The 27,545-nt window shown below is 35.1% G+C and overlaps 1 protein-coding gene across 2 annotated transcripts in view; it reads right to left on the minus strand.

Annotated features, from left to right (window-relative positions):
• Positions 1-1,492: 1,492 nt before the first annotated feature.
• Positions 1,493-27,545, minus strand: part of LOC121317404 (glutamate receptor ionotropic, kainate 2) — a 216,800-nt gene continuing 190,747 nt past the window's right edge. For both annotated transcript variants that reach the window (XM_041253299.1, XM_041253300.1), the window contains 3 exons: positions 22,683-22,908; positions 11,268-11,518; positions 1,493-2,825 (listed from right to left, as the gene is read on the minus strand). In XM_041253299.1, the coding sequence (XP_041109233.1) occupies positions 2,661-2,825; positions 11,268-11,518; positions 22,683-22,908 (642 nt within the window). In that variant the 3' untranslated portion in view covers positions 1,493-2,660. The remainder of the gene's footprint in view (positions 2,826-11,267; positions 11,519-22,682; positions 22,909-27,545) is intronic.

Raw genomic sequence — 27,545 nt, forward strand, 5'->3', positions numbered from 1 at the left:
GAATTGGTAGTTCAGCATAACCATAGAAATGTTTTTTTTTTTTTTTACATTTAGTAAAGGCTTCGATAAATAAATATATTGTCATAAATTGTTAACATGTAAATAAATAAGAAGTATGAATATTTCACAAACGACTCAAAAGATAACTAGAATTGTTTCTGGAGTGATATAGAAACAAAGTAAGAGAACTAATACTTGATGCACTAGTGGCAGCCCTGCACCAGACACTTTTATGTAGTATCCTGTATTACAAGCAAAGGCAATTCCCTTGAGTCCAGTTTTCATTCAGTAAATCTAGGTAGAGGTTGTCATAGCAAAGATAATATCACCTAAAGCTAGTACAACGATAACCTGAATTAAGCAGGAGTAAAAATAGCAGTGCAGACTAGTGCCTCAACTAAAATGTGGTGGTAAGGTGTGTAAGCATGAAATTTGCATAAATATTCTGAATTCATACTGTATTTTAAAGTAACTGGGTAGTGATGCTATGTTACTTATTGTAAGCATTTTGTTTTGGAACTCTTAGTTCCATGAAGATTGCATTCTGATGTTGTGTCAGGCAATGTTTTGGGATAATCAGACACCAGTAAAGATTTGCCATTTACTGAACAGAGCATCTCTACCAAACACCAAATATTTATTTAGGGTTAAATCAGTAAATGTACGTCTCTGAGCTCACTGTTGCCTTTTGAAGAAGTGTGCGTCATAATCTCACCACATCACTAGAACAACAGTTCAAAACAAACAATTAAGCAACTCATCTGCACAATCAAAAAGTGACAGTCAAACAACAAATTGTGTTATAGATTTTTTTTTTTTTTTAATTAAATTGTTCTTAAAATTTGTGCATCAATTTCAAACAGTAAACTTATGCACTCCATTTATTTTCACGATGTGGTCAAAATTAGTTTTTGTATTTATTTCTGTGTGTGTGTGTGTGTGTGTGTGTACATATGTATATACACACACACACACACACACACACATACATACATATATACATATATATATATATATATATATATATATATATATATATATATATATATATATATATATATATATATATATATATATATATATATACCAGTTTACAGAAAATTGCTCAGCACTTTATACTATCAGCCTATTGGAACCAGGGGTGTAAAATGATAAGCAATGTTGGTAGTGCACCTGGCCCTTTTTTACCTTACGTAAAAATATTTATTTTGAAATAGTATTCCTTTAGCTGATAAAAAATAGGTTTCATCAAACTGGTGGTGCATAAATACTACCTGGCATGCTTGACATCCCACCCCACAAGGACACCCACAAACAAGTAGAGCCCATGTTTAGTTTTGCTGATAAAAATCATTACAAAATGTTTCTCATACAAAAACAATTTTCATAGAAATCTTGCATTTCCACAAATAAATATGAACATTTTGAAAAAGAAGTGAGAGAGAGAGAGAGATAGAGAGAGAGAGAAGAGAGAGAGAGAGAGAGAGAGAGAGAGAGAGAGAGAGAGAGAGAGAGAGTAAAAGAAACATCTTGCATTTTTTGTATTTGGATGTGGTGGTGATTGTATACAGGTGTGATGCAGTCAAAAATTATAAATAGATACATTAACGAACAAGAAAATAAATAAATAAATAGATAGCTCAATAAATAAATACAAGTCTCCAGTTAAAACTAACTTTGAATCATTTTAGGTGAGCAAGTCCTATGTGCACATTCAACCAGAGCTGCAAAGGCTTTAAAAGGTCAGGTTGTCAAATCACTCAGAATGAATTTGCTAGGAGTTGGGCAAATAGCTCTTTGGGTCAAACTCAAAGACTCCTATTGGGCAAAAAAAATCCCCAAAAAAACAAAACCTTGTCTTTCTATTGCAACTAAATGATTGGCAACTCACTTAACCGGAAACTTGAGTGAGCGACACCTTATACACTGGATAGATTTTTTTTTAGAAATTGTTTTTATTATTCTTAAGATGCAATAATATATTTTAGTCCAATCTACACAAACAAGTTTCTGAAATAACTTGTTATTGCCTTAGGCTTGATTATAATTGCATTTGTTTCTTGTCCATTACTGCTGTCCATTCAGTATGATGGACTAATTTGGACTGGTTGTTTTGTGCTACCAAAGCAAGGATCTGTGTTACCAGCTTCATCAGTCATTTCAAACAATAGACAGTATATTTCCACATGTGAAGTGCTTTTTTAGAACTTTATTTCATTTTAATCTGTCAACAGGGGGTTCCCTGTGAAAGTGTGTATTTTGCTTAATAGGTTGGCTTATCCAACAACACTCAGTGATAACTGATCAGGGAACAAATAGTTCAGTTGCCCATGAGAGCACTAGTAAGATTCACATGGAAACATTCAAAAAAAGGACAGGTTAACCCGAGACACATGGCATACCCGCATGCCTACGTTCATCCAAAATGTTTTTTTTCTTTATTAAGATTGATTGTTTAATTCTGAATTCGGGTCCAGTTTCTTTGACCCCCCCCCTCCCCACGTCAGATCCGTCGTCTTCCAGTTTCAGATGCATGAGGTAACTCACTTGGTTTTGCTCAGGTTGCATATTTCCACAGGAAACATTTTCTGGCAAATAGTTTTGAACAATGATGACAGTTTGTGTTCAGAGCAGCTTCCTTTTCTCCCCCCACCCAAGTTCTATGCCATGGTCTCCTTGCCTGGCAATCTTCTGTCATTAAATGTGTGCATGTTGATGACTTCTTCTGTTTTTACCATGACAGGGGCCTGGGGCTTGTGTTTGAGACGACGTTGACACTTCAGAGACACCCTGAGCTCATCCACCATGGCGCTACAGAAGGACTTCTGTGGAAGAAAAGAAAGGTTTGAAAAGAAACCCCTGAAATCAAGCTGTAGCTGCACTGTCAACCATTGCTGGATCCCATTGGCACTGGTTCCTTACCTAGAAGCAAAGACAAATCTGGCATGAGAAAGCTTACAGACTTCCAATGTGCCACTGCCTTGTGAATATGTGATGTATAATAGCCAACACATTTTCCAGTGAATTTCACTTTGTCTCCCAAATCTCTCATCTTCCAAGCAGAGTGGCGTGTTTATTGATGCTTATTACGTTTCCACAGACTCAAATCCCTTGTATGTGCGTTCCTAATTAAGTTAACCAAATCCTGACCAAGACAATGCTCAGCCACCATGTAAGCAGCTATTCTTAGGGTTCACGGCTTTCCAGATTATTCTGATGGACTTGTTTTAAATTTCAGTTCTCTGCATTACATAAAATGTGTTTGTTTGTCAATGTTTTTTGATTAGAGACCAATGTTCCTGCATTGAAGATAATACTTACTTTCACTGATACCACACACTTTGCTTTGGTGCTAATGTCTTCCTATGTAACCTTATTTTGGGAGATTCACTAAATAATATATAATAAATTCAACATAATTTAAAAATAAAACAGCTGCCATTGGGTCTTTCAAATCAGTAACAGAGTGCAAGGGAAAGACAATGGTTATATGCTGGTGTACCTATTTATGAAACTGAAAATGACAGTGACTAAACAAAGAATATTTTTGTTTAGATAAGTGTGATATTTCATACCTGTTTCTTCATCTTTTTTTGCCTTCCTCTCACTCCCTCTTTTTCTTTATCTTGATGTTTATCTCATAGTGCACAAACGCTTTTCAGATATCCAATTTATAGCCTGCTTTCAATGTTCCCCCTTTTTATTATCTAACTTAAATGGTTTATCGCTGGACATGAGTATACTTTGTGAAAAAAAAAGGATTGCAGCACCGACTTCATTACCCACAACCCCTTATGGTACTTGATGGCTTGCTAAAATTGCTTAAACCAGTAATGGCAATAATCCTGCAGCTCATAGCAGATGTCATGGGTCAATTTTCTGCCATCCATTATGACAAATCAATCAAACTTCTTTTAATCTTTTTTGAAGTTCACTCAGAGTGTTTGAAAGGCCCAGCCCTGAGCCTCCTTTCTAATCAGTTTTTGACTCCTTATGCCACTTCCCTGGGGTGTCTGATTGATGTACAGCAAAGAACTGTCAATCCGAGAGCTTAGACCCAGAGCAGGAAAATCACATCTCCAATGACAATACGCCAACATGGGAAATATGTAATCTCAGATGTGAGAATTAAAACAAACAAAAAAAAAAAGATGTTATATAAAAATAGCCCTCAAAAATGTTTTGTTCTTTTATCTGCACAGCAGTCATTCATGTTTTTTTAAAGTGTCTTATTTATGGTATTTTGTTAGTTAATGGAACAGAATGTCAGTTCTCTTTTAATTATTCTAAACATCATGCATATGTTTTTGTGGTTAGCTTATATAAACTTGAACACATGGAAGGATGCAAGTGCATTCTTAAATTGAGGTTGACCCACGAAGAACTTCATCCTAAACAGTGAACAGTATGTGGATTGCCCAAAAGCATAAATTGCAGAGATACTGCAACAATGCTACTGAGACATTGAAAGCAATACTAGAACATGGTAGCTATTTTAAACTGGTTCAAATTCTGTCCCACTGATATTGAGATTTATTTCAAATTTTCCTACAGGTCTGTGTTGCTTTACAATGTTTTTAGAAGTTGGTGGAGTGAAATTTGTTGAAAGGACATATTATCACCCAATTTCTCAATAACCAGAAACCAAAGATATAGCTAAATGGCAAGCCCCATCAGATATGGAAAGTACTTAACAAGGTATGGATTCAATGTAGTTTATTGTATGTAGACCACAATATTTTCATTACTGAAAAATATTTTTGTTTTGTCTACCATTTAACAAAAGCATTTTGGCAAACTACCTTATTTTGACGATGTGCTTTAGTTTTGCTTCAGACAGAGAATGTGAACGTTGTGGGTGAGACTGCAGTGCAGGGGAGTAGGTTTGTCATAGAAATATGTATGAAAACATTTTTATTATACATGATGATTTATAATAAATAAAGATTGTATTCAAATGCATTTTATATGCTACTACTGTACTTCTGAAGAGAAAAAAAAAACAATTAGGCTTGTTGTGGGCTAAGTATATGAAGGAATGTCTTTCTTACACACATCAAACAAAAGGGGAAATGGTGAAAGAAATTGAGAAACTGAGCCTGAAACCATTCAAAATGATTGCAAATATCATAAACAGTTCAGGCAGGGGTAAAAAGAGTATTTAAATGTAATGTGTTGCTCTAGGTCCTTTAAGTTTTTTGAGGAGCTTTGTTGATCTAAATGTATTCCAGTTCAACATCACTGTTTGGTGATCAGTACCAAATGGGGATGATGCTATATAGAATTTGAAAACTATTAGAGCAGAATGGGTGCCACAATCAAATTATATTTTTACAATGCAGTTTTTATGTCGTGGAGATCTGAATATGATCACCCTGTTTAGAAAATCTTCAGAAATAGTCATTATTTTTTAGATAATCACAACTACAACTTTTGAAAGCAAATGAAATGGATTTTACCATGAACAAATTATAAAACATGTATACAGTGCACCTCCAAAGAATGACATTGTTAGTTTTTAATGATGACAGGTGATTACAATACTTTTGGTAAATAATGCATGGGGTTTAGTGTTGTGGTTATCAGTATGTCAAGTCCATCATGCAAGAATATATACATACTGTAGCAACTCAAATTATATTAACAGAACTCAACTTAAAAAATTGGCATGGTAAATGTGTAGTCATCTTGCAGTTTACCATGCTTACTCAGTGCTTATACTATGCAGTTGCCATGTGTTGTCATGCTTCTCAATGAATTACCATGTTTTTCAACGCTCTTCCAAGATATGCATTTATTATGTATTCTGCAGTAAACTTTTATAAGGGTCCGTCGCATTCAAATTGTGTATGGGAAGGTCAAAACAGGGGGTGACAAATCTTGCTTTATTGTCTAATATGTCATAGTACTGTTATCATCGGAAATATTAGGGCTGGACTTTATGGATCAGATCATTGTTTTATTTAAAGCCCAGCACTGTGCTGATTCATGTAACACAATTGATACATTGATTAGTATTTCAATCATGTTATTTGTCTTAACAGTAGTTTGTATTTATACATGTGGATCTTCTGAACAGATATCAGTTTCTTGTTTAAAATTATGATTTAAAAAGGATCACAAAAAATAATTGGGTATTCGTCAAGGTGAGGTAAACATCCATGCATCTTTACCAATTCTTCCAAATATGAGACTGTGCTTCCTCATTGCTGTCACTCACTCACAAATATTGAATATATATTCAATATTCCATAATATCTTTAAGGAAAATTCAGATGATGAGGGATCACTGTAGCTTGAAATGTGTTTTCCAGTGATTTGTCTCACACTGCATCTCATCTTTTAAACACTAGATAAATACTTAGACAAAGGTCAACATTAAAAAAACTGGACCTGGGGGCACCCAAGTGATGCATCCGGTAAAGGCACTTCGCATATATGCCCTATAGCCTGGATGTCGCCACTTCGAGTCCAGGCTATTCCTTGGCCGACCGTGGACAGGAGTTCCCAGGGCGGGGCACAATTGGCCGAGCGCCGGGAAGGGGAGGGTTTAGGTCGGCCAGGGTATCCTCGGCCCACCATGTACCAGTGACCCCTGTAGTCTTGCTGGGTTCCTGCGGGTTTGCCTGCAAGCTACCCAGAGCTGCGTTGTCCTTCGACGCTGTAGCTCTGAGCTGGCTGCATGGTGAGTCTGCAGTATGTAAAGAAGTGCTCTGCTGACGGCACACACATCGGAGGACAGCGTGTGTTTGTCTTCGCCCTCCCGAGTCAGCACAGGGGTGGTAGCGGTGAGCTGAGCCTAAATAATAATTGGAAATTCTAAATTGGGAGAAAATAATTTAAAAAAATAATTAGTGACTACTAAATTATAAAAAAACAAAAAAAAACAAAAACAAACAAAAAAACTGTGGACCTTTAACTGCAAGCTTCAGTTGTAGAAGACACAGTAACAACAAGAAACATGTCTCCCAGAAGAAGTTGGCCAGTATTTTGTTTTATAAATTAGTATTTTAATTGCCTCTGTATACCCAATGGGAACTAAAGAGGGACCATTGCTCACAGGGAATCATTTTTGGTTTAGTAAACAATTTGTCTTTGGGGGTTTATCAATTGTTGTACATTTGCAAAGCCAAATGTCAATTAAAAGAGACACATTTTGTTAAAATATCTGGAAAATATCTGGAAAAGAACAGCCCATACACAGTATAACATACATGTTGTGTAACAATTGCACATCATGGATATTTTGTACAAAATATTGCATTCTTGTACATTTACAGTATGCAAGACACTACTGCATAACCAAGCAGTAAATAACATGTATGGATTAAAGCCAAGCGGGTGCCAACTAAATGTGTGAAAATGTAAACCAACAATCATGATTCAACTGTGCTGTACACCTGCCAACACCACCAATACAGAATGATAAACACTTCTGGGGTTAAATGTGTAGAAGTTGACTTCATCCTTTATTAAAATTGTTAACAAGGCATTTGACGTTATGGTCAAATAGAATTCACTGGTAATACAAATTAGAAAAAAGAAAGATAGAGTAAATAATCTACATTAAATATACGTTTTGTCAACATATAATTAGATCCTTTGAATTTATGAATAAAAAAACATTGCCTGCATGTTGAGGTTTATTGCTCACCACATTATATAAGCAACTGGCTTTTTTATACAAATGTAAGCAATTATAAAATGCAAAAAATGCTGGGTATTTAATATTAAGCATGACAAAGACAACAAAGGACTGCCTAATACCACATCTCTAAAGTTGGTACTTTGAACAAACCAGTGTGAAAATAACCCCCTTTGTTTGAGAGGATTCTAGTAAATGAGAAGCAAACAAGTGAACATATTTTTGTAATACTACAGTATGTGTGAGTATGATCTGTCAAATGGTCGCTATCATTTAGTGGTTTTGAACACATTTTTCAGGTTAAAGGTTTGTTAATGCTTTAAACCTGTGATGCTCAGATGAGATGCTGCTATCACCAAAAAACTTTTTCATTCTTTCTTTTTCTTTTTTTCTTGTTCAATTATAATATGCAACATAGTGTAGGTTACCCTTTATTAAAATCAACAGTTGAAAAGGGAGTTTACTGGAAATGATCACATGAAATCTGTGTTGCAGACTGACAATAATGTCCTATTCTAGAGTAAAGCGCCACAAACTTAAAAAAAAATAAATAAATAAAATTTAAATAAAGAATTAAAAAAATAGCCTCTTGGCAAAAGGAAACACAAAATAACAGGATTAAAAAGACTGATTGAACTGTTTTGACACCTAATTTTCCAGTTTAGAATGACGTAAAAAAAAAAGAAAGCCATCCATATGATGAGAAAATGTAAAACGCAGTAGTCTTATGTGTTTTGAATAGAATAAAAGACCCCACACCCATGACCCTTTACTGTAGAAAGATTCATATGATAATGACTGCATACATTTCACATCTCAAAGGCAGCTATTAATTAGTAGCCCAAATTATTGCTAGCTGCTTTATTTTTAGAGCCTGTTATTTTAGTGTACATAAAGGTAAAAACAGGCTCGCCTTTCACATTAATGTGCAGCACCATTGATCAGCATGTTAACAAACCTGAGACAAACACTAGAGTGATGTTGCTGGCAATTGCATTTCATTAGGAGGTAAGTGCTAGACTGCCCACTTTTGTGGTCTGTAATAGGCAAACTGAAATGTGAAAGTACGCATTGACTAGTTGGCACCTAGTCTACATTTAAAATGATCACAGACAGATTTTCAATTAGAAGATTTACATTTAAATAACAGGAAACAACTTTCTGTTGTTGCTTTTATCAAATAAGACTTGATAGTAGACTGCATCCAAAACAGAAAGTGGCGCATTTCTCTGGAAGACTTTAAAAACAAGTTTCTGGTGTATAACAAGTATCTCACGAATACAGTAATCATCAAGAAATTGACATTCTGTGTAAAAATCAATAATGAAATGAGATTTCTCTCTTGACATGAAGATAAATGTGTTTTGATACAGATTTAACTGCCCACTCTAGGAAAAAATAAAATAAAACTTGGGTTGCTTTAAACTTTAAAATGTTGGCCTTTCGTGTTCTGTTCCAGGGGTGTTCAAACAGTGCGCATAGCAGTGAAAAGTGTTGTTTTCATAAATAAATAAACAATTAAAGGAGAATACCACATTGCCTGAAACAGTCAATCCTATAACATCATCCTGACATGCTTTCTGTCTTCACACAACTAAGGTTTCTATATGAATTCTGAATGTGCATGTAACCACACTGGATGGTGGCCTTTTATAGGTTTGTCCTCACTCTATCAGATCTCAAATCTTATCTTTAAATACAAAGATTCTTTTCCCTTACATTTTAAGATGTCAGATATTTAATACTTAATGCATACCAAATTTGGCACAGATATACTTCAGCTTTGTGTTCTTGAAATGATGTTTGTTTTTCACATACTGTTGCTAATACTAAACATTCCATAGTTTTACCATGATAGCCTTCTTAAATATCTAATAGGGTTTATATTAACCAATTCCATGTGTTCTGAAACAAAATAATGTATGAATTAGACAAACAATGAGTAATTAAGATTCAGGCTATGTGAAAAAGTAAGTGAACCCCTGGTTTTGTCAGCTCAATTAAGGGGATAATTAGAATCAGGTGTTTAAATAACTGGATAGATCTTCAGGGGTACGTTTGGGAGGCCCCACCATATATAAAAATCTGAAACTTTGTGAGTTTGGTCTTCACCTTACAGGTGTGTGGAAACACATCATGCCACGATCAAAATAAATCTCTGAGGACCGCCGAAACACGGTTATTGATGGAGAAAGTTCAAGACCACAGTCACTCTACTCAGGAGCCTTCGTCCTACCAAAATCTCTCCAAGAACAGACCAGAAAATCATCAAGGAAGTCACAAAGAACCCCAGAGTAACATCCAAGAATCTGCAGGCCACTCTCGCCTTGGCTAATGTGAGTCCTCATGACTCAACTATCAGAAAAAGACTGAACAAGAATGGTGTTCATGGAAGGATAGCCAAGAGGAAACCACTGCTCTCTAAAAAAAACATTGCTGCCCGTCTGAAGTTCGCCAAAGAGCACATAGATGATCCACAAGACTTCTGGAACAATGTTCTCTGGACAGACGAGTCAAAGGTAGGACTTTTTGGCCTCAATGAAAAAATTTATGTTTGGTGAAAACCAAACACTGCGTTCAAACAGAAGAACCTCATCCCAACCGTCAAGCATGGTGGTGGGAGTGTGATGGTTTGGGGCTGCTTTGCTTCCTTGGGACCTGGACGGCTTGCCATCATTGACACAACCATGAATTCTGCATTGTATCAAAAGATTCTAGAGGAGAATGTCAGGTCATCCGTCCGTGAGCTGAACCTGAACCGAAAGTCGGTCATGCAGCAAGACAATTATTCTAAACATACAAGCAGATCGACAAAATAGTGGCTGCAGAAGAAGAAATTTCACGTTTTAGAATGGCCTAGTCAAAGTCCGGACCTAAACCCCATCGAAATGTTGTGGCAGGACCTGAAGCGTGCTGTCCATGCAAGGAAGCCCTCAAATGTCACCAAGTTGAAGCAGTTCTGTAAGGAGGAATGTGCCAAAATTCCTCAAAACCGATGTGAGAGACTGACCAACAGTTACAGGAAATGCTTAGTTGAAGTCATTGCTGCTCAAGGGGGTGCCACCAGTTACTGAATCTAAAGGTTCACATGCTTTTTCACACATGGATATTGAATGTTAAATCATTTGTGGATAAATAAATGTTGAAAAACTATTATGTTTTTGTGTTATTTGTTTAATCAGGTTATCTGTATCTATTATTAGGACTTAGATTAATATCTAATAACATTTTAGGTATGAAATATGTGAAAGATGTTAAAATCCTAAGGGGTTCACAAACTTTTTTTTCCTGGCACTGTAACTGTTAATAAAACCAGCTTTTAATGAGGCATGATCAAGTTAGAAATACAGAGAAAATGTTTTGCATTTTACTTTGAAAGCTATTTCACCTTAAGTCATTTGGTGGGATGCTGATAAGGGGTAGATATGTTTTTGACACATTTCCATTAAATGAAAAGTAATACAAGCCAGATCTAGCATTTTATGTTTGTCTCAGGTTACATGCTTATGAAAAACGTAGTATACTGTAATTAATTCTAAATGGAAACTGTTTTGATAAAAAAAAAAGATACATATTTCTTCTGTTTTCAGTGCAACTCAGAGAGTAAAAAATGTTTTTTTACCTTTTCAAGCTGTGCATTTTGTTTAGATTTATACAAGACTTCTCCAACTGCCACAAACACTGATAGGACAAGGCCTGCTGCCAGCACGATAAAGATTCCACCGATGTTCTGCACCCCCAGGGCGCTGGCTTCTTTGCTCTCCTCTTCGGGGCAGCCATTTCCCCTCCACCATTTCTCCTTCATCATGTGGAGCTTCCCTTCCTCCTGCAGCTGGAGAATTGCTATGGTGATCTTATCCCGGTAAGGAGAGCCTGCAGGAAGACAATAAAGATATGATTTTGTGAACTACTGTACTCACAAAAACATTCTTTGAAATGCAGAACAAAATGGCGTGGTTTGAAAGCGAGGTAGGCAAACATACAGAATGTGGAACTGTTTACCTGTACTGGAAAGTGAAAAAAGTACCTGAGGATCTGGAGAGGTACCGATAAGTTATCATGTAGTGTTGAATGCATCCAATTGTTTGCTACTTAATTTTTAACTGCCTCTTAGTAAGCTCATTGGAAACTATGAGATGATTAATTTAGTAGGGGAGTATTATAATGATACACAGATGACAGTACAATACATACTATATCACAACACATGACATTGACCTAATATGCTACTTTGTATGAAGTATGACAGATAACATAATGCAAACGTATTGTGGTTTGTTCTTTTTTTCTGCTATGTATTGTACAGTGCTTTGCGATAGTTTTGTATAAAAAGCACTATATAAATACAGTAAATAAATAAATAAATAATATAAAGCTTGCAAGGTTCAAAGGCAGAAATCTTTAGTATCATATCACACATTATATATGTATATATATATATATATATATAGATATATATTATATATATATATATATATATATATATAATAGATATATTATATAATATATATATATAATCCTCCATCCACACCTTGATTGACCTGGCTATGTGGCATGGAGCATTGTCCTGCTGGAAAAACCAATCCTCAGAGTTGGGGAACATTGTCAGAGCAGAAGGAAGCAAGTTTTCTTCCAGGACAACCTTGTACTTGGCTTGATTCATGCGTCCTTCACAAAGACAAATCTGCCCAATTCCAGCCTTGCTGAAGCACCCCCAGATGAGTCCAATTTTCAGCTTTGCCCAACACCTGGTCGTCTAATGGTTAGACGGAGACCTGGAGAGGCCTACAAGCCACAGTGTCTCGCACCCACTGTGAAATGTGGTGGAGGATCGGTGATGATCTGGGGGTGCTTCAGCAAGGCTGGAATCGGGCAGCTTTGGCATGAATCAAGCCAAGTACAAGGTTGTCCTGGAAGAAAACTTGCTTCCTTCTGCTCTGACAATGTTCCCCAACTCTGAGGATTGTTTTTTTCCAGCAGGACAATGCTCCATGCCACACAGCCAGGTCAATCAAGGTGTGGATGGAGGACCACCAGATCAAGACCCTGTCATGGCCAGCCCAATCTCCAGACCTGAACCCCATTGAAAACCTCTGGAATGTGATCAAGAGGAAGATGGATGGTCACAAGCCATCAAACAAAGCCGAGCTGCTTGAATTTTTGCGCCAGGAGTGGCATAAAGTCACCCAACATCAATGTGAAAGACTGGTGGAGAGCATGCCAAGACGCATGAAAGCTGTGCTTGAAAATCAGGGTTATTCCACCAAATATTGATTTCTGAACTCTTCCTAAGTTAAAACATTAGTATTGTGTTGTTTAAAAATGAATCTGAACTTATTTTCTTTGCATTATTCGAGGTCTGACAACACTGCATCTTTTTTGTTATTTTGACCAGTTGTCATTTTCTGCAAATAAATGCTCTAAATGACAATATTTTTATTTGGAATTTGGGAGAAATGTTGTCAGTAGTTTATAGAATAAAACAAAAATGTTCATTTTACCCAAACACATACCTATAAATAGTAAAACCAGAGAAACTGATAATTTTGCAGTGGTCTCTTAATTTTTTCCAGAGCTGTATATATATATATATATATATATATATATATATATATATATATATATATATATATATATATATATATATATATTTCAAACACCGTCTTGCCGTTTTATCGAATTACTACCTCCTCCCCAACCACCACCACCTCACTCCCAGCCTCGTCCTGAGGGGGGGGTGGGAAGTATTGATGTTCCTCTGCCTAATCATTTATGTTCACCCGGATGAACAAGTCATACAGATTTATAATCCAAGATGCTCCAAGGGACAAGGTTGTGCTCCAGCTATTTTTTATTTTTATTTACTCATTGTTTGGGTTCAATGTTTTTAGAAATCTGTAAGATTTTATATTATAATAAAGGTGGTAATTTAACGCAAGATTGTCCTGACTGAATGAGGTATTATTTTGTTAAAAGACAAAACTCCATGGTGAAACACATACCATGTAGTTGTTTAGTACTACATACTTTATCATGTCACACAACAACTCTATCACAATGTTGTAATATAAGGGTGTATCACAATTCACCAATACAGAATTAAGTTTTAAAAGCTCATAGTAATTATGAATACTATTCTTTAAATATTAAGATAAGGATATACTGCCACAGAAATATAAATACAGAAAGGTGGGTCTGGTATAAAAGGTTGATAATTGATAACTGGAAAAAGAGATGAAGGATGGATTTGAGTACTTTTACAATGTGCACTTTCAGCAAGCTGCAATGCTCTTTCCCTGGATGACCAAGTCAAGAGGAAAATGCCTTTCATTAAGTGTAAATATCATTTTTTTTGTTTTGTTTTTTGTGTACAATGAAATGGAACTATTTTAATAATTCCCAGAATATGGTAACTATGCATTTTCTGACTTGAAAGAATTCCAGAACTTTTTTTTTTGTTTTGTTTTTATAGGTAACTACACATACTTACTATGATTCAATGAATAATTTCTGTTTGGTTTCCACTGAGTGCAGTCTTATATTGCAATGAATTGCATTGACTCACTCACCTTTTTAGGCTTCAATGAATCTTTGGCTGTATTTATAAAACTGTACATTCGGGGGATTGCTCTCAGTAGGACTGGTTCCTCTTATATTTAAATGCTTTTTAACTGGTTTCAGTCTGGATTTCAGGCTCAATTTGCACAGCATCCTACTGTAATGTTGTTTTACACATACACTTTGAAGCGTATTCCTTGTATAAATCACTGTGCTGATCCTTTTTTTTTCTAAACTGGATTCATTTTGCAACATGTATCATGTGCAACCAAGTGAAAAGCATCAGTGATTCCATTGCTGTGAAGTAGAGTGGAACTAGATCTCCACACTTTTATATAGTCTCCCGATCAACTCATGCCAAAAACATTTTTTTTCTTTTTCATTAAATGCTAAGTTTATATAATCTTGTCTCCTGTCTACCATGAAGGATAAAACAGTGATCACACACTAGAAGCTTGTCCATGTACAACAGGGCAAATTTTATTGAATGGTGTCCTGCTAATAAACAACAACCACCCTTGTCAGTAAATGGAGAAGCTACCGAGCAGGGAGAACAAAATCCTTTTGGGTTAGTCAAGCCCTAAAGGACACATTTTTTCGATGACTGACAAAGATAAGGTTCTATACACTTACAATAAGCTCACAGCAAACATCATTAACCTCATACATCATATTATCTCATTAGTTATTTTATCTTGTTTCTAGAACAAACAGCATATATTGGCGGGCAATGAAAACAAGCATTACTTTTAGAGTTTAATATCCTTGCTGTCCTGAATACTAAAATGGCAATCACATTTAGTGATTCCTATCAGTTTAGTCTTTCGCGCACATATGCATGGCCTCTTTTTAACTTATAGGGTGTTCTGATCTGTTATGTTTCAGACAGTCAATGTTATTGGACACTGGCACAGATAACAAAGTAAGTCAGCCAAATTTGTTTCAATGGGTATGTCTTGTTTCTAGATGCTTTCATCTGCTCATATAGTTGCAAAGATTTGACTAACGCTATGCTTGATTAGAGCACACTCTTAAAGCCTCTACACACCGGACATGATGCGAAAAGCAAATGCTTTATACGACACGCCGCACCACAACAAAAAAAAAAATTAAAAGTGTTTTTTTGATACGAGCCATTCACACTGTTTGCAATATGAAGGGCAACACTGAAGCGATGCAAAAAAAAAAAAAAAATGGATCGGTGTCTTTATTATTGCGATTTTGACACACGGCAGCTAGGGAACTGACCAGTGAGGAACAGCTTCCCTTGCGCGCCTTCAGCAAACAATGTTGCAAGAAAAGATCATTCTTGCAGTATCAAAATACCCCGACCTGTACAATAAAGGACACAAATATTATAGAGATGGCAATGAGGGAGAACATCTGGCAGTCCATTTCCAGGGAACTGGATATAGCTAGTGTGTATGATTCATTTACCTTTACTGAAATAAGTGTTCTGAAAAGCTATTATGTGTCCTACATTTTTATTAGCTGTATAACATGACTATCATGTGTGATTTTTTTCCAGCTGATGACACAATCAGAGGACAGTTATATCACATCACTTGTGCCTATCGCCACTGGTGTGAAAGGTAGTGTCACAGCGAAAGTACCAATTTATCGCAGGACAAATCGCATCGTGTCCAGTGTGTGGAGACCTTTACTCTCAAATTCACTCATTATAAAATGAATATTAGAGTCAACATTTGTATGTGTGAGGCTTTGTGGAGGAGCTAATATAGTTCATGATTGTGGATGGATTTATAGACTTTCAAAAGTAAGTTCCAACTCAGGAACAGCAAAACCTACTGATAATGGGGGAGGGGTTAATACAAACTATGGAAACACATACAGTGATTCCAAATAAAACCAATAAAACTTCTATGGATATAATTTATTTTCTTGACTTTAAAAATCATCTTTCTATTTATTGTTCAGCTTTATACAAAATACATTTTAATAAGTAGAGGCTTACTTTACAGTAAGCTCTACAGTCGTACCTATAACCTCCAAACTCCAGCAGCAATATTTGCTTAAATATGTGAAGCGGAAGCAGCACTTGCAGCATCTCTGGTATTCGTTGAATGAAAGTCCTGTGTGAGTATGTAATACACATATGGTCGATGGTTGCAGAATTTGCAATTTTAAATGATGGCACTGTTCCAGTTGTTGGCTGTAAAACAAATCCTCATGAGGGAATAATAATGCCAGTGTGCTGAAATTCCTTTTAATACCACCTGTTGGCTATGTACATTGTTTGTGTCCTGAACAACAATAATAATTAGTTTATCAACCCTGTGCAAATGCATTCTATAACTTTTACTTTATATACATATATAAAAAAAGTTTTTGCTTTCTAAGTTTTATGTTTCTAAAAGAGTTATTTAAGAAATATGTACAAACATGTACCACACACAATACACACTTTTGTGTAATTGTGCTGTTCCTCAGATGACTCATTCATTTGTAATACTAGTGTCATCTATGAAATTCTCATTCTGTTTTCTACGCTCCATCTACATCTTATGCCATACTTTAACGTCCAAGGTCATATCACATCAGCAGTGTTTTTAAAAGAATGCCACTTGCTGCAAAGCATGTCAGTCATTTGGTGAAAAAAGCAGATTGATAAATGACATGGGAGAAGGTGTTCACCCTCATTCTATTCATCATTATGTGTTCAGTTTTGCTGGTCCCACCTGCTGTACTGTACACATAATCACATAAATAGGGGCGTGAGCTCATATTTGGGTATATGTTGTTTTCTGTGAAAGATAGCCCTTTGGTTTCGTATATAAGTGGCCCCATGGAGAAGATGACAGCAAATGCAAGATATAGGAGCAAAAATGCTGCTAAATTCAGTGCCTGAAACCAGCCAAGAAGTGACAATATCTAGCATAACCCATGCTCTCAAGTGCCTTATTGCTTTTATAAAATGGATTTATAAAAGTTTCATAAAAAAAAAGAAAAAGAAATGTACATAATTTCTAAAGATTTAACATTTTGAGGTATAACCTTCCACAACAGAAAATAGTCCTATAATATTCAGGTAAAACATATTCTTTTTTTTTTTTGGTTTTGTTCATGTTTCAGAAAATGCAATAATTATTATTATTATTATTATTATTATTATTATTATTATTATTATTATTATTATTATTTATTATTTATTTATTTATTTTATTTATTTATTTATTTATTTTTTTTAATAAAGACTTTTAATAACTACACAAACCTTGCTTAGATGTGTTTCAGTTCATTTTTCTGACTTTAAATAACTGAATAAAACCTTGCTTAGTTGTCTTTCAATTAATTTGTCTTTACAGACTCTGGCAGGGCAGGGCCCTGTCTGTAAATAATAATATTGTTGTGTGGTGATTTGGTGGGGGTTGGCAGGGATAGGAAATTAACCCCATCCCTACCAACCACCACTAAATCACCACACAGCAATATTATTATTTACAGACAGGGCTCTGCCCTGCCACAAAGACATTAATTTGAATGTTGCCGCTAATTGTAGAATTATTAAAGTAACTGTCAATTGCTGCAGAAGGAGGCAATAAAGTGCAGGTAGAGGTTTTGCTGTCATCTAATCGATGCTGTGGAGTGCTCCCCTGACAAGATGTTGCTCCAGCGCTTTCTATTTTCTAGCGAGGGAGCCCAGTAACTCTGCAGGGAGGTTTCGGATCTGTGATCGCTGATGGACATAATTTCTCTCGCTTCCAATCCAGCGTTGGACAGTTTATGTATTAAAGTATTGTGGATGCTATGATTAGTGTATATCTGTGAAGTGCCTGCCTTCTAAGGTAACATTGTTGCTAGGTAATTCACTCCCATTGGGTCTAGCGTATACCAACAGTTCAAGAGTTTAATGTGTATTGTTTTGCTTTGTTGGGATGAAGATAAAAGGCAGACGAATTTTCTGGAAGTTGTAATAAGTACTTCTCCAGTGAAGCTACTGGGAACAAGAGGTTTCCTTCAGACATGAATCCGCAGTGATATTCTTTGTTCCGTTCGTAGGGATTGTTATGATTTTTTGTACTTTCATTAAAGGTCATGGTGGCATACTTAGCTCTACTTTCATCTGTTTTTATAATAAACTAGAACTTTTAGTTGTCTGTTTCTTTCCTTTAATCTGCACCTGAAATGTAATTGGACATCGAACAAAACTTTACTAACAAGACCAGTAGCTGTGTCAGGGTTTAGGGCATCACAATGTCTAATAATTTGAATGTCTCTTTCCGTTACTGCGAGGTGATTTATCCCTGCCGTCTTGTCTCAGTTTTTTAATTGTACCCACTATCACATTATTTGAAGTTGTGAATTATGTGTCACTCATTAAACTCCAGGATAAAGTTAGCAGGGGGTCATTTATATGTCTGTTCAGAGCAAAACATAGCTGCTTATTCCATATTGCTCGCCTTTACAATTTCTGACTGTGCCATGTAAATCTTTGAGGGTCGAATGCACCAACGTGGTCTAAATAAAAATCAGTTTACTGCTAATTTAGGGTTAGTTCATCTGGAGTTATGTTTTAATCACAGTTACATTGCACCACAACAATTTCATCCAGGATTAGTAAATCTTGGAATAAGCAGGTAATCCTAGATTTCTGATTAGCAATCAGTCATTATTTGTATACTTCATATTTAGCAAATTTAAATGTCAAAGCGAATGTTAACAAAAAAGAGTTCAAGAATAAGAAAACATTACATTCTATTAATTGTACTCATTATATAATATTTCTCTGCTCAGATGTTTTAAATTAATTATCAAAAAGCGACATAGGCCCCACAGCCTGCGGCTTTCCTACAACCGTTAACCCAATCTCTGGTTATGCCGATCGTGTTGTCCTGCATTAATTCTGAATATCAGTTCACTATATGAATACCTTTGTTTTACTTTGCGTAAACTTTTAAATACTTATTTTACTACGAAAGTGTTTATAGGCAAACTAAAATGGCAAATTCTATATTTATTTTATTATCCTTGATTGACTTATAGAAGACGATACATTTGGAAATCTGTACAAGCAGGAGTTAAATCTCTGAACAAAAAGGTACTAATTCTTATAATTAAGGAACGGATAGCGTTTCTTCTATATTCCACTGACTGTGATTTCCAGTAGCTTCTATACATGCGCTTCAAGATCTCATCTGCTTGTGGGTTTCATGCATTGGTGTCGGTAGCTGCATGCTGACCTTTGCCTAGCTCTGTTTTAACATAATCTTCAGGTCTGAACAATGTCAATAACAGGCGCAACAAGTACTAGTTCTTTTGTGTTTCGTTGTTTGGGCTGTGAAAAAAAAAAAAAAAAAACTAGTAATTCTTAAAAAAAACTAGTAATTTTCAAATATATATATATATATATATATATATATATATATATATATATATATAATATAATTGGATCATTGCAAGTAGGTAGCAGGTATTTTGACAGGTGTTTCCTTTGATTTTGTGTGGCACAGTGATATGTGTTTAGCACAGGTACAGTGATTTGCCTTTGTTCCTAAGTAGTTCCTATTCATGACATTGTGCTGGATATTGTAACGGCTTGGAACACTGATGGACAAATCAGCATGCAGCACTCTGTTTTATAAATATCCAGAATCACCTGGTACAAAAATTCAAATATGCAGGAAAACCATTATGTGTACCTATTGAAAAAAAGGATTGTGGTAGGGATTAGAGATTCATATTTATATTTATGGAATGTATGGTGACATTTGGAGTTGACATTTGATGTCATGTTTGAATAACGACTTGAATTACATTATCTTTTTTTCTGAAAATGTATGAATTATAGTACTAACGCATCAATCTGTTAGCACAACTACTTGGATTTAAGGCTATAATTAGTTTTAAAGCATACTGTAGGGGGAGATTAACATTAGGGGTGTTGAAATATGGTGATAAAAAGATAATTGCGATATACATGCTAACGATTATTCTATTGTCAATAGTTTTCATTATTGTGGTAATGTATTTATGTTTATGATTTTGCACACCCAGAGACGCATCACCTGGACAGAATGCAGAAAAAAATATAATAGGAACATCCAGTAGATTGTGATAATGAAACTTTCACTGGGTTTCATATAGCCACAAAAATCAACAGCAGCAGCACACAACAAATATACAGGATAGTGAGAATGGCATAAACAAACTCTTTCCTCCTAAAAAACAGACATAATCAGTTATCTGGGATCATTTTGGTTTTAAAAAATGATGATGGTTAGGTTATTGAAGAGGGAGGGCCAATTTGTAAATTATGTAGAGCTGTTCTTTCAAAGAGCAGCAACACAACAAATATGTTCACACGTTTAGATCACCACCAATCACTTTATAAAGAAGCACCATCGTTAAGGAAAAAACTATTGTGTGTATAATAATAATAATAATAATAATAATAATAATAATAATAATAATAATATTTAAATATGAAGTTTTACAAAATTCATTTAATGATTAAACAAATACTAAAAAAAAAAAATATATTATATATATATATATATATATATATATATATATATATATATATATATATATATATATATATATATATATATATATATATATATTTTTAGCTACATAGCTTAAAGAGGACACACATTTTAACACTATATAAAACAGACACAAGGATATAGTCAGTATGGTGTGTCCTCGAACAGGAACGTCATTGTATTTGGCTAACGTTACTCTGTATATCCTTGCGGCTGTTTTTTATTTATTTATTTTCAACTAAGTGTTTGCATTTTCAAACATTAATTTAATTAATGTTTAACATTTTGTTGATGTACATGTCAGCAGTAAAGTCATAAAAACCCCTGCGCTCTGACTCCTAGCGTCGTTGTTTTTGTGGTCTGAAAATCTGTTGTCTTAACAATCTTAACAGCCTATTTTATATTTTATACCGCGTCACAGTCAAAATAATGTAAAGGATTATGTGGTACATGAATATCTCTGAAAAACCTATTCAGAATTTTGGACATCTGTAATGATGTTTTTTCACCTGGGACTAAGTGGCATTTATTAAATGGGAACCAGCGTTATAGTGCAATTTGGATATAATATTTATGTGTACTGTAAATGGTACGGTATGGCATTTCAATCTCGTCTCCATGTCGCATACATTACATGCACCAAACTAAAGAACATGCTGTCACAACCAACCCATTGAAGAGTATTGAGAGCTGAAGCAAGCATTTTCATCAAACCCATTTCTCACATAAAGGGATAATCAACAATGTTTCACAGGATTAAGCATTCTCAATTTTCTGTAGCCACATACAAATGCCACACAGCAATAATTCAAACTTTTTTTAGGTGCTATCAAATATATAACCATAATCCATGTCGCATGCATTATTTAACCACAACATAAAGAAATATAAGAGGCTAGTTATTGTATGCTGGTTACACAAACTGTTGCCTATGAATTGATCTGAACTGAAGAGTCAAAATAATTGCAGTAACCCTCCCGAATGGATGCACACAGAGGGTACTTTATCTCTATGTTTTTCCTTTAATGACTACCTGCAATTAACAATTATCCAAAACAACCAAAGGCATATTGTATACAGTGGTAAAACACATGTAAAGGTGCCGTAATGAATCAAAACTAAAACATGTGTACATTATTCCTAATATTCATCCAAAGATTAAAAAAAAATAAAAAAAAGGAAAATAATGTTTTAGAACGTCTTGAAACAAACCCTATTGTAGCTGGATTCTTCTGACCCCAAATAAATGGCATGTAGAAACCATTTCCATGTCTGGCTTTGCCTGAGGCTGTGCTGATTTAATCAAGTGCAATGAAAAATAATTAGAAATAAAAAAAAAAAAAAAAAAAAGTTGTAGGGAGTTTAATTGACTGCAGGTATCTACAAATATAAATATAACAATTCCTTTGGCAGTATTAACTACTTCCAGCTGATGTATGTGTTTTAAAACATATTTACATGGGCATATTAATACTTAAAAATAAAGAGGTCTTGTTTAATTTAATTAAAAAAAAAATATATATATATATACTGTATGTACTGTATGTACATACTGTATATAAAAGAAGTAGCATATTCCCAACCCAGACATGAACCCCATTACACACAGTGGAAGTCCAGGACGCTACCCCTGTGCCTTTCAGAGGCTTACAACAATAACAACGCAGCAATCCAAAGCTTATAATTATGTGTAAATACTCCAGGTCACGTGTTTTCCCAGAGCCTTTTTCAGTGTATAAATCGATAGCCTGCAGAATAATGACCTTCTGGGTTGCATTTGAGGCAGGTAATACATGTGGTGGCTTAACTATACAGGACATTCCAAGGTTTGTGATGCAAAATTATGGACTGGTGCATACATGGAATTAAACAGTTAAGTTTCTGTGCAAATAACCAATGGCATGTTGTTGCCAACATTCCTTTTTTATACAGTGATTAATGTAGAAAGTTAAAAAGTCTGACATATGACATACCCATGGGAGTGCCGACTCCATATGCCTTGGAATCTATAAGGCCACCAATCTGTGTGAGGTTACAGTTCCGCTGTGTAACAAACTCAATGGTCGTTGACTCCATTAAGAAGGCATAATCAGAGGTGAGCACACGCTGGATTCCTTCTTCATTGCTCTTCACAAGCACAGAATGTCTTCGGCTGCTCATAAATTCCCACATCTTGTCATATGTTGAGATTTTGGATTTCTGGAAGAAAAAAAACATTATTACAGTTTATTTAAACTAATATGAAGTTGTGTAAAGCCCTCATTTATTGAAAAGTTTAGAGCAACTTCAATCAACAACAAATAGTCATAATACAAAGACATTTGAAAGGTTTGCAAAAAATAAATAATAATGATGATGATGATGATGATAATACTACATTATAGAAATGCTGTAAGTATCAATCTGATGTATTTTTGTAATGACAAATACCAAAGTGAATCAATGGAATTTCTGTTTTGGGAAGATTGTTGACAAAAGGTATCTAATACATATTGCGTTATTCAGGTTTCCTGTTTATGCCATGGACTCAGATCACACATAACTGGGCACTCATTTACTCCACTGGACCATAGCCTGATGACACAATCTTAATTAGCTTCCTTTTTACACTTGGCATACTGCAGTAACTCAGGCATTAGCTCCCTTCATCAGATGACATTATTGCATCCACAACCATTTCAAATATAAACCTTCTCCACCACCATCTTCGTGTAGGTGTGTGTGTGTGTTTTTGAAATTTTATAATATATATATAGATAAATATATATATTATATATATATCCCGTTATATATGCTGATAGTTAGATAGTATCTATCTATCTATCTATCTATCTATATATCTATATATATATATATATATATATATAATATATATATATATATATATATATATATATAAGGCTAGTGCGCCAAGAGTATGAAAATTAAAAAGTCTGTGAACAAGGATGATGATGCAGCGATCAAGAATAACTTGCTTTGTTAATGTATTTTATACATATCATTTTGTTTTAAACCAGTCCCAAAATAGAACACAAAATAGACAGTTTTTACCTTGAAGAATGAATTTCACGGTCCGTATCACGTTTTTTAAGGCTGTGAAATAGGTAGGGCCTTAGTAATGTACTGTACAAGTGTAAGCAAATCCACGTGGGCGAAATGCTTCTCTGAACGCTCCAGTATGTGACGCATTTTTGGTTGCAACGTGGTATGTAGATTGATTAGGCCTATACATGTCTGAAAGAAATATTCTACATATCCATACTTGTCAACATTTGGAAACTGTTCAGTGGGATGCTCTTCTCTGGTGGGGAGGGGGTGTTATATCCATAATACACATGGGAGGAGTCATATCCAAAAAAACACTTATTATCATATAATAGACATATCCCCCCAACGCAACATGACACGACCATCATGGCAGTAAAAATAGATATAATGAAGCGTTCTTACATTTGTATAAGTTAGTGATCAGCAGATGTGTCAGCCACACGAAGAGCACAACGTGTGGTTTTCACTAACTACTGTGCAGAATTAATTTTTTTTCTATTGGTAAATATTGTGACTTTATTCCTATGCATTGGGACGCAGGGCATTTGCTAGGAAATCTGGACTGTCCCGACCATACAGGGACCGTTGGCATGTATGAATATCTTGATTGCGATGTGGGCAGCAAGTCAATTAATAATAAATCCACATACATGTATGAAAGAGATATGCTACATATTCAAGTATGGAGACGCAAAGTAAAATTTAAATTGTTGCTGTTGAAAATTCCATTGCAGGAAAGCGTAGGCTACCTGTACTGTTTGGGAAAATTACGATACAGTTATATTTACTGAAGATAATGCAAATCTAAGTGGCTATGCAAAGCCATGTAAAGTTTTGATTAAAATATCACAGCAAAAAGTGAACTGCATCTGTGTAGCTGCGGCACACTGGAAGGGCCTGCTGCTTTTGCTAGTAGAAGTTGGGCCATGTAATTCATAAATTGTAACCAACAGCAAATTAAAAAAGAATGAGAGAATAATTTAATTATATCCATGTGAATAGGTCATAATGTTAATGTAGTTTTCAAGCCTTGTTTTTTTTGTCTCCTTTGGACAGTGGGGTTAATTTTTTTCTTCTTTTTTTTTCTTAATTTACCGTTATGTGTACACTGGAAATTTGTCAGATTTTACAGAAAACAAGGCAAAGGCTAGTGCGCCAAGAGTATGAAAATTAAAAAGTGGGTTTTTTTAATTACCAATATATTTATCAAATTTGTCTTAAAACACTGGGATTTTTTTTAATGATTTTTTTTATACCATGCTCTATAAAAAGAGGACTTATTGTTCGTTTAACACTAGAACCGCCACGGTAGTCAGTTTTACGTTTTCACTTTTCAAATTTAAATTTCTCGCGGTGTTAAAGATCCATGGTTGCCTGTTCTTGACTTTTACTAAATACATGTATTAAATACCCTGACAGTGTTTGTAAGTCCAAATCGCAAAAAAATAAATAAATAAATAAATAAAGCACTTCTACCTAGAACAGTCAAATTACAATACACGCTTTTATTGTTAATATAACCTACAATACACTATTTTATATGTATATACAAGCCAGTTTGTTCTCTACCTCCACTGAGTTTACAGCAGGATGTATTTTAATAGAATATCGCTCTTGAAGTCTAGATATGTGTTATCCAAAAACAATTTTATGTGTTTTTTGTAAAAGCGGCTGCAATCAGTGGTACAGTGGTAACTTACACAATACCAGGAAAAATGAACAGCAAATAAAAAAGATCATTGCGATGGCCGTGCTCTATCGGATAAAGAAAAAAAAAAGGAAGTTCACTGTGGATCCATGACATCCTCAAGAAAAGAAAAAGGTGTGGCGAATATCATCAGCTGATACAGGAGCTCCGGTTTGAAGGCAGATTTCAAACCTACTTAATGTTGTATTATACAAATCTGAAATCAGATTTATACAAATTATTCCTCGCAAAGGAGCTTCCTACTTTCCCCTGATTGGCTGCTAGTAGTTTACGTCATGGTGTGGCGCGTCGAAAGTTGAAAATATTTGATCTCTTGCATGCTGCTCTTCTGTGCTACTGCACATAACCGCCTTCATTGAGAACAGTTGCTTTCACCACGCTGTGTCCGGTGTGAACGCCCCTTAAAACCGACGGCGTCAAAATAAGACCTTGTCCTATATTTCTGTGCACGTCGGGCGTAAATTTGTCACTCTAACCAGTCACACTCCAATTCTCACCCCCTCATCGGCATGACAACAAACACCAACACGTAGTCCCGACGGTATTTCATTAACACAAACAGCGATCGTCCTAATGAAAATGAGCGATTTATAACAGATATTGCCGAAATGAAGTTTCCTTAAAGACAATGGAAATTAAAATAGACGCAGTAAAGAAAACAAGAACACTTTAGTGGATTTTTAACAGCAACACAAAATGAGACCTGACCTGTTCAAAAAATACCTCCGCCTGACTTAAATGAATACATGTTTATTTTAAGGAACAGTGCTCCATCACCCATGACAGAGTAGTAATTAATAAGTATTAATAAGTATACTATTAAATAATAATAAATTTCGACTTCTTGTGCATCGCACCTTTGCTTTCTGGCGTTCTAATTATTTGAACTTCTTTGGTGTGAAAGCAACTCGACGACGTCAAAATACACTAGATGCTGACGATTTTACAGGACGCTCTCAGTGTGAAAAGACCTTTATTTGGAAATATAACTAACCTGTCAAAGTTGTTTATAGCCTTCTTGTTAAAGACAGAAAAGTAGGACAGTCTCCCATGACTCTTTTTATCAGACATTACTATGTGTCATGGTAAATAAAAGTCTGTTTGAGTTGAACAGATAGATTGAACACATAAACATGAACATATGGATTGCTATTGCCCACCCACCATTATTGTCCTTTCTAATGAGCACACAGAGAGGTTGACGTGAGTCTGTGACCACATTCAGACAGCGTGAGTTTGCTGTCTCAACGTCCAGAACGAAGCAACGGCAATAGTCTGATAAATTTTCACATGTGTGTGGTCAAATTTGAACATAGTTTGTTGGAAAAAATTCTATTGATTTTCAATAGAAAATCAGAGCTCGGTTACCAAAAAAACAGGTGCTTTCCATAGTATATTTCCGTGTTGACAAAACAAGTTAACTGTCATTAAACTCGGATGTCCTGTAATGTACACATGTGTGGATAAAAGTGTCTGGGGTCTGCAAAAAAATTGTAAAAAAACAGGAGGAAGAATGATATCTTTACCTTACTTTGGCAACTTATTTTTCTTACTGTATGACAGGTATTGACTTTTTTCTACATTTCATGTAAGAGTGTTGGGAACTGCAAATTAAAAGTGAAATGGTGCTTTTGGCTGACTTACTTTTGATGTGAAAACACATAAACTATCCTTGCTGTATAGAGAGTTAGGTAGTTCTGGCACGAGGAACACGAGGAACTACTGTTCCTCTCAATAACAATAATGTGTTTGTACACATTACATTATGAAAAAATATAGATCTGTACAATAGGCTTAAATGGTGCAATAGCAAAATCAGATGACTACCTAGCAGACTTTTTGTTTTGTTTTTGTCAGTCCCACAAGTAATATAGTACAATTGTGTATCAATATTCAAACTCAGCATGCATTCTCAAGTGTCAAAAGATAATCATTTCTCAGAAAGCATGCTCTAAAGATTACCTGAGCTTTCACAACATCAACATCACAACATAATAAGAACCTGAACATTATCCTGGACCATTTTTCTAGCTCCACTTGGTGTAATGCAAGGCCTAAAATCCTGCTCTGATCCTGTGCC

This window comes from Polyodon spathula, chromosome 6, assembly GCF_017654505.1.
Source record: "Polyodon spathula isolate WHYD16114869_AA chromosome 6, ASM1765450v1, whole genome shotgun sequence".
NCBI classification, from domain to species: Eukaryota; Metazoa; Chordata; class Actinopteri; order Acipenseriformes; family Polyodontidae; genus Polyodon; species Polyodon spathula.